The following is a 13,254-nucleotide window of genomic DNA, read 5'->3' on the forward strand; positions in this document are numbered from 1 at the left end:
CTACCATGTTCCCATTCTGGTTGGGGGTCTGGGCCAGGGGCAGCACGGGCTTTTCTTTATCTATTGTCTTCAGGTACTCCGCCTCGGGTGACTCGGCCCTTGTTGATAGGGTTTTTGTCTGTTAGAGGGTGTCGGAGAGCTGGAGTTTCACACAGACCTGTTTTGTCCTTATGGTCCTTTTGCTTTCCTGCTGAGGCAGGCGGGAACAGGGACCTGAGGGGAAAAGCGTGCGGCAGGAACCAGCTCGCAGGCACCCATCTTTGCCGGCTAGTGTTTCCTTTGTGTCCAGTCTGCTGGGTCTAGGGGGGAAGGGTCACTTGTACACACGTGGCTGTTCCTGCTACAATTTAGTACGGGTGGCCGTGGGCGGGGTCCATTCCTTTCCACTCCTTGCCTTCAAAAACATGGCAGCGCTCCACCCGCACAGCCCAGCTGCCCTCCATGCAGCTGTTTCAGAGAAGCCCTGACCTCGCCTGTCTGCCCCAGTTACACTAGCAGCAAAGTTACTTGAATGTGGAAGGGAGTGCCCTAACAAGCCTGGCTCCTGCAAGCAGAGGTGGGGAGGGGGGTTTTCTGAAGGCACCGGCTACTCCCACAGTTATTCTGGGGAGTGGTCAATCCTCAGGCAGAAGGAGCTGGATCCACCCCATGAGTAATTCCGGTGGAAAACATGGCCTAGTCTCCACACCAAAGTCATTTTTGTCAGACTTGGGTAAAATCTGCTGCAGGCAGAACACAGACCTTGAAAATAGCTGTGCTTTTACCAATTGTCTGTATCCTACCAGTTAAAGAAAAGTAGTATATCTTGGAATTCAGTGGGTACCAGAGGGAGTTTTAAAAAAAGATTTCAGGCTCACAAAAGGGAATAGAAGGTCCTAGTTTTTGCCATCTGAAGTCTAGTGGATGGTAAGAAATAATGATCTAGGCCCAAACGTGTGTTCTTGGCCCTATAGTAGGTAATCACAAACACGTTCCAGTCATCGCTAGCTGGTTTGGCATGATGGAGAGTTGTTTACTCCATAGAAGCTGGGGTGGTGGTTAGGAGAGCAGACTCTGCAGCCCACCTGCCGGGGGCTGAATTCCAACTCTGCCACTCTCTGTGTGCCTTTAGGAAAGTTACTTAATATCTCTCTGCCTCGGTTTTCTTGTAACGTGAGGATAATAGTACCTGTTATCACAGAGCTGTCATTAGGGTTAAATGCGTTAATGCATGGAAAACTTCTAGAACAGGGCAGAGATAGCTGGCTGTAATGTCAGCATTCACCCATATCTAGGTTCTGCTTCCAGGAATCTGACACTCTCCCACTTTTTGAACACACCCACAGGCTACTGAAAATATCCGCAACTCCTCAGTAAGGGAGTGAGGGACTTTTGGGCCTCCCCCAAAGGCTGGAAACTCCGAGGTGGCACCACAAGAAGTTGGAGGCTGCCCCCAAACACCCTGCCTGCTCTCAGCTCCCAGCTGGGGGCTAAAAATGAGAAGTCAGTGCCTTTGGCAGACCCTGAGCCACCGGTCCACCTGCAGCTTCCTGGGGGAGAGGATCAGAGCTTCCTCTGGGGAGATGGGGACTTTTGCCTTGAGAATGGAATAAATTAGCACCACTTGCTGGGGCACTGTTCTAGGCAATGCAATGCCCATTGCAAGGCAATAGAAGCAAATAGTTTTTTCTGAGAGTACTGTGACAGTTTGGGATTAATTTATGGATCCCAAAAAGAGAAAAGATTATGTTTGTAAACTAATCTATTCTTCTGGGTGTTGATACCCTTTGATTATATTGGATTCAGTTGAGGAGCCATTGATTAAATTACCTGTTAAGATTAGGGCTTTGATTTGAACATGTCAGTAGTGTGTGACTCAGGTTGAGGGCACACCCCCTTTGGTGGGCTGATACAAACGGACATTCACTCAAGAAGACATACCTTAGAGGTGGAGTGGACATTGCCATCCCAGCGTCCTCAGGATGGAGGAATAAAATACGCATTAGAGTGGGCTTACTTTTATTCTACTGCAGAACTATTGTGACTAGTAATGGAAGAAACTGTAGCATTGTTTGTGGAGAACGTGGCCATGGTAATTGCTGAGGGCAGGAAGAAGAGATGTGATGTGGGGGCATTTTTGGGACTTGGAGTTGTCCTAAATGATATTAAAGGGACAGATACTGGATATTATATATCCTGCCATAACCCACTGAATGGACTGGGGGAGAGTGTAAACTACAATGTAAATTACAATCCATGCAGTGCAGCAGTGCTCCAAAATGTACTCCCCAAATGCAATGAATGTGCCACAATGATGAAAGAGGTCGTTGATGTGGGAGGAGTAGGTGGGGTGGGGTGTGGGGTATATGGGAACCTCTTATACTTTTTAATGTAACATTTTTTGTGAACTAGGTACCTTCAAAAAAATACAAAAAAAAAAAAGAAAAGAAAAAAAAGAAGGCACACTGGAAGAGGGGCAGCCCTGTCATTTTTGATCCTGGGGCCCCGGGGAGAGATGAGCCATTCACCTGATCATTTGCAGCTGTCTTAGGAAGAGAGTCGAGACTGATACAGGAAGCCCTGAGAGATGAGCCCTGTGCCAGCCTACAGCTGACACTGGGGAGAAGCGGGGCTCACGAAGCCTCGAGAAGAAGAGGAAGCCCAGGAAGGAGAGGCCAGGCAGAGCTCAGCGACCATCTTGCTTCAACACGTGGCTACTGACTTTGGTGAGAAAGCAACTTTGAGTTGGACTCTTTAGGGCCTTGTAACTTTAAGCTTTTACCCTATAAATACCTTTAATAAAAGCCAACAAATTTCTGGTACTTTGCATTGCACCCCTTTGGCAAATTAATACAAGTACCCTCCCGGGGTTCTGAGGGACTGACATTTGTGCTTTGGCCATTTGGAGAAGAAGCAAGTTCTCGCTCTTCATATGTATATATATGTATTTATATGTCTGTCTGTATGTATAGCCTATTTTTTCCTCTTAAGATGACTGAGGACATTGAATTCAAATGCAAGTCATGCACCTGCCACATTCAGCAGACAATTGTGAACACAGGCAGCTGGTCTAGAATCCATTCAAATCAGCAAGCTTGCTGTGCACAGCTCGGCTGTCCTTGGAAATGCAGAGTCAGAGCCCTGTATGCAGAGTCCTGGAGATCTCACACCTTCTACGCATGCTCATCCAACCTGTGCAAGAGCATCCACAGGTGCCCAGATCTTAGAATGTACCTTCTCAAAGTATGGATGTCCTGCCAGAATCCACTTCCATCACTGGACAGCTCTGAGAGCTGGGATACAAGAGCTCAGGAACACTCTTGAATCCCCAGGGGAGATCCTCAAGGAGTCAACCAACTGTATTGAACATGTTTAGCAACATGGCCTGAGCCAAAAGTCAGTGGACCCAGAAGGTCATGCTTCTGATGCTGCTGCAACTGATGCCATAGGTGCGGTCCTGTCCTTTCTCATCTTTTTAAAACGTTTGTATACCCACCTTCTTTTTTTTAAAAGATTTATTTATTTATTTCTCTCCCCTCCCCCCCCAGCCCGGTTGTCTGTTCTCTGTGTCTATTTGCTGCGTCTTCTCCTTTGTCCGCTTCTGTTGTTGTCAGCGGCACAGGAATCTGTGTTTTTTTTGGTTGCCTCATCTTGTTGTGGCAGCTCTCCCCGTGTGTGCGGCGCCATTCCTGGGCAGGCTGCACTTTCTTTCACGCTGGGCGGCTCTCCTTACGGGGTGCACTCCCAGCGTGTAGGGCTCCCCTGCACGGGGACAACTCTGCCTGGCAGGGCACTCCCTGCGCGTATCAGCACTGCGCATGGGCCAGCTCCACACGGGTCAAGGAGGCCTGGGGTTGAACCGCGGACCTCCCATGTGGTAGATGGACGCCCTAACCACTAGGCTAAGTCCGCCGCCTACACCCACCTTCTTGGACTCTCTCTGGGATTAGCTGGGAAAGGTTGAGATTTGCTGACTTCTCTCACCGAGTGAGTGAGCAATGAAACCAAGAGATTGTTCTTGTCACTGACTGTGTACTTATGATGTGCTGGCCAGTGATCTGAGAACCAAAACTTGTATCTCATTTAACCCTTGGACAGATTCAGGGAGGCCAAAGAACAGACCCCCTAAAGGTTGTGCGGTGCAGGGAGAGGGCAGCAGGGGGGGCAGGTCCCAGTGGAGGGCGTGATGTGACTCTGATGGAGGAGGCTGCTGCCTGGGGAGGGAGGTGCAGTCAACTCGGGCTTCTGTATCTCGGGCCGGGGTGATGTGAGCAGGCTAGGCTCTCACGAGTTGAGGCAACATTGGTAGAAATGTTCCAACACCAGTGGCTCTGGTTCTAAGATTCCTGATTCTTTGGGGCCATGGAGGTTGCGTCCTCACTTGGGTATTGTTGCTAGGGTGGCTCCTGCTATCACACGGGTGGGATGGTGACCAGAAGGGAGTTAAGGGAGATCATTTACCTAATAATAAATCCTCGGAGCAGATGTAGCTCAAGTGGTCGAGTGCCTGCTTCCCATGTATAAGGTCCTGCTTCAGTCCCTGGTACCTCCTAAACAAATAAATAATAATAATGACAAATCCTCATTGATTTTGCTATGCACCATGTGCCAGGCACTGTACTAGGTGCTGGATGAGCTGATCAGACGTTGATGCTGTCCTCAGGGATGTACCATCTTGTGGGGGTAGGCAGGTGAGGAAGAGGCAGGGCTGATGCAGCGTGGTAAGTGCTCTGAAGGGGAGGCTCGGACTGCTGCAGGAGCACAGGGGCAGTCTGAGCTAAGGCCCGGACCCCACTTCCCCCGCTGCCTCCTCCTTCACCCCTCTCCTGGATCTATTAACGCACCTAGACCTCAGAAATGACCAAGCACAAACCATGCCAATAGAAAAGCCAAGCCCAACACGAGACACTGAAAGTCAATCAGTTTCTGCACATATCTGCAAACCATTCAACGCCCCCCCAAAGCATCGTGTCTGCCGTCTGTCTCCAGCCAGGGTTGCCAGTCCCATGCCAACTCCCCTACCCCGCTGACTCCTCCCTGCATTGGGATGGGGTACGGGGGGCTCTTGGCTTGGCTGCGGGGGGCCACTACCCAGACTCTTGGGTTTGGCTTCAACAGGGTCTGCAGGGCCTTTGTCAGCTCCAGACGGACGTTCCCTGAGATGCTGCTATCCCACCTGGACAGGGGAGGGGGCTGGGTGCCTGTGTGGGCATGGACACACAACACCCAGCAGAGGCATCACCAAAGCTCCCTAACTTTAGAGCTGGAAGGCACCTCCAAGGGCAACTCGTTTAGAGATGAGGATGCCAGGACCAGAGAGGCTGAGACAGAGCCAGGACTCAAACACGGTGTTCAGACTTCGGCTGCCGAGTTTGTCAGGAGCCCCTCCTGGTCTCTGTGGCTGTCGCACTTCCGCAGTTCCACTGTTAGGTGAGGATGGATCTCCTCCAGGGCTCGGTAGAGCCGATCTTTGCAGGCCAAGTTCCAGGACCGGCTGAAGCTGAACAGCTTCCGCATCTGGTCTAGTGTGGTGGCCTCGGCCCGCACCCTCTCGTACTGCTCCTCGCTCAGCACCCAGCCGTGCAGCTTGTCCAGGATGGGCTCCACTGATGTCACCCGGGCTACCAGCTGCTCCCGGTGCCGGTCCACGAAGTGCAGGGCTGAGGCATATGGGAGTGGAGGCGAGGCTGGTGACCAAGAAAGAAGGGCTCCCATCATGTCCTCTACCTCCAACCTCCACCTTCAGCCCCCTCGGCTCCCCCCATCTGCCTTCCTGGCTTCCTTTTCTCCCTGTAAGGGCACCTGACCACCAGAAAGACAACACTGTCCTCCCCCACGTCAGTCTCCAGCCTGGCATTCTGCCCAAACGCAGAGGAGAGGGGACGTGGCCACGACGGGGCCAAGGGAGGCTGTTCGGTGGAAGCGCCAGGACTCCAAGGGCAGGAGTAAGGGGCACGGGGAGGGCCTCTGGCCCTGGGCATGCGCCCACTTCCCAAGGCCTGCTCCCTCTGAGGTTCGCAGTGACAGGTTCTTCCCTTCTCTCTCGTCTTCCCTCCAGGGCCACACAGAACACTCCTGCGGGCTCTAAGAACGTGCACTAACCTTTCGGGCTTGGAGGGAGCGGCGTGACTGCAGTTCTGAGATCTCCTGGGGGAAAAGAGAGATGAAGCAGCATCCGTGGCAGTGCCAGTTATTACCACACACAGCGCACCTTAAACTCCCACCCACATCTGAGATACTTGGGTTGTGTAAACAAGCTACAGACAAATTCCAATAGAATCTGGGAGTAAGGGCTAAAAGTACCCTTAGCGTTAGGCGAATCCCTTCCTATGCTTCTGGGGAAACTGAGGCCTAGAGGCCTTGATCATAGACTAATATATGTAGAGAGAAGTCAGCAACAGTTTCTCCCACAACACCCCGGCATGGATTTATCCAGCCCTGGCTTGAACAGAACCCCTGGTGAAGAACTAGCCCAGTCCCTTGCTCGATAGCGTAAACTGCCTGAGAGCGCCTTGTTCTAAGCGGACCTTGTCTGTTTGTCCTACACTGGCCTGTCAGAATCTGGAGTGGAGCAGATCTTAGCAGTGGGAGTAATGGGTGAATTTGAAGGGAAGAATAAACAACAAAAACATGAAGGGGCTTAAACAATGATTTGCATAAGGGGAGGAAGGGGACGTTCGCAGCAGTTCACAGGAACAAGGCCTGAGAATCTGAGCAGATCCCAAGTTCAATGTGACTTCCCAGCCTGGGAGCTCAGGTTGCCTTAGGGAGGCCTGGGTCTGTCTGGAGGGGGGAGGAGGGTGCGCCACTTTCTTCCTTGCTGATTGGAAAGTCCTGGAGTCCCTCCTGACTCCATTCACAGAGGGGCATGTACTGCGGAGGGCTCCTGGAATGCTAAGAATTTCGAAAACCAGAAATAGAAGAGTTTTGACGGAGGAAATGAAGATATTTCACTTGAATAAGAGGAGCCTTGAGGGAGGCCACGATCAATCTTCAAGGACCTGAAGGGCTTTCCCTTGAGCAAGGAGTTAGACCTCTGTGAGCTCTGGGGGACAAAATTAAGACTGCTGCTAGGAAGAGATCGGCTAGGTTTGAGGGGAAAGAATACTATTGCTTCTGTTTATTGGGGACCACGGCATGAGACATCCATCCATCATTTTACTTAATCTTTCCAACAATCCTGCAAGTTAGGCAGTACAATCCCCATTTTACAGAGGAGGAACCCAAGGCTCAGACAAGGTCAGTAATGTTCCCAAGGTCACAGCGCAAGCAAGTGCCCGAGTGGGATTCAAACCCATGCCTGATGCTGGGGCGTGGTTCATTCTCCACCTGTGGTTCATTCATCCTCTTCCCTTCACTCTGTGAAGCAGCTCAGGAGGCAGCTCCATCTTATTTCAATAGCCGGCCATTCAAGGGCTGGTCATTTCTGGAAAGGGTTTTTAGGGGATTTTGGCTTTTGAGGGGTGGCGGTGCTGGACTAAGAGATGGTAGGTTTTCTTGCATGACTGAAAGTTTATTCTTTGACTCCCTCTTGAAAATATCTGAATGATCCACCTGAGAGTATCTGGTGTTGCCAAAGTTGGCTTAATCCACACAACTATATAACGATCAAGTTCTTACTCTTTCATCTCACATCTAAGCTATCATGAGAACCTTGCCAGAGGCCTCCACCTGTTGTTCTCCACTATGTCAAAATCTTAGAAGGTCAAAATCAGTTAATTCCAGTGCAGTCTGTTTGTCAACAACCTGGGGCACAGAACAGGGCATGGGGGTTTGGGGTCAGATTGACTTGAACTCAAATTCTGGTCATATCAGCTGTTATGTAGTTTGAAAAAGTCACTTAACCTCTCTGGGCTATTTCTTCTCATCCCTAAATTGTGATAATCCAAACTGCCTGCCTGACATGGGCACTCACACCTAAGCTTTTACTGACTCTCTCTCTCCTACTTCTGAGCCTGCTGGACTTGTCCTGGCTTTACCTGGTTTCACCAAGGCCTCCCATACCATAGTTCCACACTTCTTGTCTTTCACTTGTAGCCTGATCCCTGACCCCAAGTGGCCAACATAGAACTCAGAGAAGAGCTGGGGTTGTCCGGGGCTCCGATAGCAGAGTTCTAGTTCCTGCAGAGAGAAAGAGCCACCGTGTGAGAAGCCACCATTCATCCTGCAAATAATGTCTTTTCCCACCTGACACCTTCTAGGCCCCAACCCCATAGGGACCCTTTGCTTATCTCCTGCGCTGAAATCAAATGATACCCTTAGATACTGCTCTTCCTTTCATTCCCCTCAATCCTGATTCAGAATGATGGAGAACAACTGATGAACTGGAGCTCATCCTTAAAAGTAATGCTCACATATCCTAAACCAGATCCTTCCCCTGGCAACTGCTCCACCTAGAACCCAAACCCTCATTTTTCCAAAGACCGTCTTCTCAGTGGATCCTAAACTTGACCTGTTTGCAATCAACCCAAAATTTATACCCTTCCTCTTTCCCAAATCATATCAAGAAAGAACTCTTAATTTCCAGCTGTCTCCCAAACATGCTACTTCCCCAGTTTCCCCAAACTCAGTAAATGGCACCACCATCCACTGAGAACTTGGACTCCAAATTTAGACATCATCCTTATTCCTTCCTTTCTCTCCCCATACACAGCCATATGTTGGCTCTACTTCCAAAATACACCCTGAATTTATCAACTTTTCTCCATCTCCACTGCTATCTTCCATGTCAAGCAACTGTCAACTCTTTTTTTAAAATAATTAATTGAATAGAATATATTTTGAAAAATAAGTGATCTCCTAAAGAAATTACATAGAAGACAAAAATATAGAAGTTATATGATTTAATGTCAGATATGGATATTGCCTACATCCTTTTCATTTTCCTGCCTCTGAAAAAGAGGATGGACAACAAATGATAGACAAAGAATTATTATTACAGAAGGCTTGAAAAATGGCCACTCCTTCCAAGGCACACTAGGGTACTAAATAAATACATTGTTTCTTGACAGTTCTGTTGGGAATCTAAATTTTCAAGTATTTCATTCATAAGAGACAATTGATTACTATTTTTAAAGTTTTATTAAGTCCTTAAGTTTACTAAATTATAAAGACTATTATGTAAGAATAATCATCAAAATCTAATGTCCTATTACAGACCAAAAAGTTATACTTATAAAAATGTGCAGAAATGACATTTTATGAGAGACGACTTTAAAAATATGAGAAAGAAGCTGAAGGAAATTTTTTAAAATTCTGCAATAATAATTCATTGGCTATCATTTTTTCCATGTTGTGGCTGTTGTTTTATTGTTAGAGAAGCACCATCAGTTCTTGTCTGCAGTATCGCAACAGCCTTTTAACTTGTCTCTCTGCGTCCACTCTTGCCCCCTTATCCCTCATCCTCACCCAGCAGCCAGAGGGGTATTTGTGAAAGTAGACAAGATTGCGCAGTTGCCATGTTTAAGACCTTCTGAGGAGGATCTACAACTGCAAGCAGACAGTTCCTTCCATCTGCTCATGGGTCTAATTCCCTCTCAATCAGGAGAGTGGGCATCACCATCCTCAAGACTGAGGAATGAACAAACATAAGGGGGGAGTGCAGCCATGGACTAAAGGAGACATTATTATTCTAGTAACGGAAGAACTTGTAATACTGACATAAAGATAGGGGTCACCAGAGGTTCTGATGGGAGGGAGAGGGAAGAACAGGTGTAACATGGGGTATGTTTGGGACATTGGAATTGTTCTGCATGATATTGCAATGATGGATATAGGCCATTTTACATTTTGTTGAAACCTCTAAAATTGTGTGGTGCAAAGCGTAAACCATAATGTAAACTATAGTTCATGGTTAGCAGCAATGCTTGAATATGTGCTCACCAATTGAAACAAATGTACCACACTAATGAAAGATGTTATTAATAGGGGAAAATGTGAGAGGGGGAAGGGGTGGGTATATGGGAATTCCCTTTATTTTCTTTCTTTCTTTTTTTTGTTGAGGTACTGGTACCAGGGATTGAACCTGGGACCTTGTACGTGGGTGGCTGGCATTCAACCACTTAGCCACATTGGCTCTACTGAGTTGGCTTTTCTGTTTGCTTGTTTTCTGTTTTTTGGAGGCACCGGGAACCCAGGTGGGAGGCAGGTGCTCAACTGCTTGAGTCACACCCGGTCCCAGAATCCCCTATATATATATTTTAAAGATTTATTATTATTATTTTTTATTTCTCCCCGCCCCCCCCCCCCGAGTTGTCTACTCTCTGTGTCCATTCACTGTGTGCTGTTCTGTGACAGCTTCTATCCTTATCAGTGACACCAGGAATCTGCGTTTCTTTTAGTTGTGTCATTTTGTTGTGTCAGCTCTCTGTGTGCGCAGTGCCATTCCTGGGCAGGCTGCACTTTCTTTCATGCTGGGTGGCTCTCCTTAAGGGGCACACTCCTTGCGCATGGGGCTCCCCTACGCGGGGGACACCCCTTCGTGGCAGGGCACTCCTTGCGCGCATCAGCACTGAGCATGGGCCAGTGCACACGGGTCAAGGAGGCCCAGGGTTTGAACCGCGGACCTCCCATGTGTAGGCAGATGCCCTAGCCGTTGGGCCAAGTCCGCTTCCCCAGAATCCCCTATATTTTGATATAACTTTTCTGTAACCAAAACTTCTTTAAAAATAAAGAAAAAACATCACTGGGGGAAAAAAAAAGACCCTCTGAGGGCCTGCCATTGCACTTAGAACAAATCTGGGCTGGCAGGGCCGCAGGAGCCCTCTGCCTCGCGTCGCCGTCTTCCTCCTCTCTGGCTGCGCTCACTAAGCCCTGCCACGCTGGCCTCCTTTTTGCCATCTGAAGGTGCCGTGCTGCTCCACCCTCTGTGCCTCTGCCATGTAAATGCTCCGCCACGTCCTCGTCCTTCTTGTCATCTAGGCCTCAGCCCAAACACTGCCCCCTCAGGACGGCTTTCCAGACCAGCCAGTCGGACGCCGCGGCATCGCTCGCCTACCTGGCCTTGCTGTATCTTCTTCACAGCACTTCGTGGTCCGGGGCTGCTAGTTCTTGAATTATTTACTGTAGGTCTCAGCCCACCAGGCTGGAATCTTCCCCAGGGCAGGCATTAGTCTGCTTGTTCGCTGAACTATGCCCAGGGCTGAAGACAGCACAGGATTTGCACTTGGTAAATATCGGTTGAACAACTGGATTGTGTCTCTCATCTCTTGCTAACAACTGACACAGCAGTAAACTCCAAGGTATTGATCCTTGGCTTCATGTTCTCCAACTCCACTTCACTACTGGACATCTATCCATCTGGAAAATCAAACTAAGGATTCTTTGCAATCTTCCAGAAGCCATTGACTTCAGAGATGGACAGCTTCTGCCCAAGAGGATGGAAAACCATTCATTTTCTGATTCTTTTTACTCTTTCCTATTCCTTTATTCCTACCACTAATCTTGCCTTTGACACCCTCTAAAATACCAACATTGTCTCCTTTACCTTTATTCTATTATTTCTGACTCCTTATGGTTTCCTTCTCCACTTAAGGAAAAACAAAACTCTCTTATATGTTTTTCCCAGACCATAGACACTGCTCTGAGTTTAGCTGATTGCTGGCTCTATCACCCCCCACCTGACCATGCAGACAAAATTTAATAGCTGGCCAAAAGGGGAATTTTTGCTATAGCAAATATTGTTGCACCTATATAAATACTACCAGTAGAGCAATTTGTGACAGGGGAGCGGAATAAGCTACCTGGCTTTAAAAAAATTATTTATTTATTTATCCCCATCCCGTTGTTTTTTTTCACTTGCTGAGTCTCTTTGTTCTCCCTGTTTCTTCAGGAGACATCAGGAGCTGAACTCAAGACCTCCAGTGTGGGAGGGAGGTGCTTAATTGCCTGAGCCACCTCTGCTCCCTGCCTTTTTGCTACCTGCTTTCTAGAAGACTCAGCTGAGTTCCAGACATGTGTTCACTGCCTGAACTTCATAATCTAGGCCCCTGGTTTTGTGACTTGTTAGAAAGACTAACAGTCATTGCTTTATTTATTTTTTAGGACGTACTAGGGATTGAACCTGGGACCTCATACATGGAAAGCAGGTGCTCAACCACTTGATCTCCATCTGCTCCCCAATAAGAGTTGTTTAAAAAAAAAAAAAGATTTATTTATTTATTTATTTCTCTCCCCTCCCCCCCACAGCCCCAGTTGTCTGTTCTGTGTCTATTTGCTGTGTGTTCTTTTTGTCTGCTTCTGTTGTTGTCAGCGGCACCGGAATCTGTGTTTTTTTGTTGCGTCATCTTGTTTTGTCAGCTCTCCGTGTATGCAGCGCCATTCCTGGGCAGGCTGCACTTTCTTTCGTGCTGGGTGGCTCTCCTTACGGGGCGCACTCCTTGCGCGTGGGGCTCCCCTACGCAGGGGGCACCCCTGCATGGCATGGCACTCCTTGCGTGCATCAGCACTGAACATGGGCCAGCTCCACACGGGTCAAGGAGGCCCTGGGTTTGAACTGTGGACCTCCCATATGGTAGATGGATGCCCTAACCACTGGGCCAAGTCCGCTTCCCAAGAGTTGTTTTTTTGTTTGTTTGTTTTTATAACTGCCTGTGTTATAGTTGGCCTGTGTATCCTGTCCAGAATCTTTTTAAAAATTTTTTTAAAATTTTACCCCCCTTCCCCTCCCTCCCCCGCCCCAGTTGTCTGTTCTCTGTGTCCATTTGCTGTGTGTTCTTCTTTTTGTCCACTTCCGTTGTTATCAGCAGCACGGAATCTGTGTCTCTTTGTTTTGTGTCATCTTGCTGTGTTAGCTCTCTGTGTGTGTGGCGCCATTCTTGGGCAGGCTGCACTTTCTTTTGCGCTGGGTGGCTCTCCTTACGGGGCACACTCCTTGCTTGTGGGGCTCCCCTACGTGGGGGACACCCCTGCATGGCAGGGCACTCCTTGCGTGCATCAGCACTGCGCATGGGCCAGCTCCACACGGGTCAAGGAGGCCCGGGGTTTGAACCGCGGACCTCCCATGTGGTAGACGGACGCCCTAACCACTGGGCCAAGTCCGCATCTCCCTGTTCAGAATCTTAAATGCTACTGCCAGTCACTCTAACTTCAGGTGCTTCAAAAACTCATCTTACAAGAAAAGGAGAAAGAAGGATTAATCATGGTTCAGCTAAGACTAGGGCAACGGACACACCTGTGATCCTAATCAGCAAAATTTTAGCAACTTCATCTGCTTTTGGTTGAATGGAGGGACTGAGGAAGGAAGGCGGTGGTGGTGGTGGGGGTGGTGAAAGAGCA

The 13,254-nt window shown here is 48.7% G+C and overlaps 1 protein-coding gene across 3 annotated transcripts in view; it reads right to left on the reverse strand.

Annotated features, from left to right (window-relative positions):
- Positions 1–2,755: 2,755 nt before the first annotated feature.
- Positions 2,756–13,254, reverse strand: part of NLRP1 (NLR family pyrin domain containing 1) — a 43,880-nt gene continuing 33,381 nt past the window's right edge. For 2 of the 3 annotated variants that reach the window (XM_058283727.2, XM_058283726.2), the window contains exons 14-16: positions 7,959–8,100; positions 6,082–6,126; positions 2,756–5,666 (exon numbers count right to left, since the gene is read on the reverse strand). In XM_058283727.2, coding sequence (XP_058139710.1) covers positions 5,332–5,666; positions 6,082–6,126; positions 7,959–8,100 — 522 coding nt within the window. In that variant the 3' untranslated portion in view covers positions 2,756–5,331. The remainder of the gene's footprint in view (positions 5,667–6,081; positions 6,127–7,958; positions 8,101–13,254) is intronic. The other variant, XM_012521612.4, reaches the window with a different exon arrangement.

This window comes from Dasypus novemcinctus, chromosome 21 (assembly GCF_030445035.2).
Source record: "Dasypus novemcinctus isolate mDasNov1 chromosome 21, mDasNov1.1.hap2, whole genome shotgun sequence".
In the NCBI taxonomy this organism is placed as follows: domain Eukaryota; kingdom Metazoa; phylum Chordata; class Mammalia; order Cingulata; family Dasypodidae; genus Dasypus; species Dasypus novemcinctus.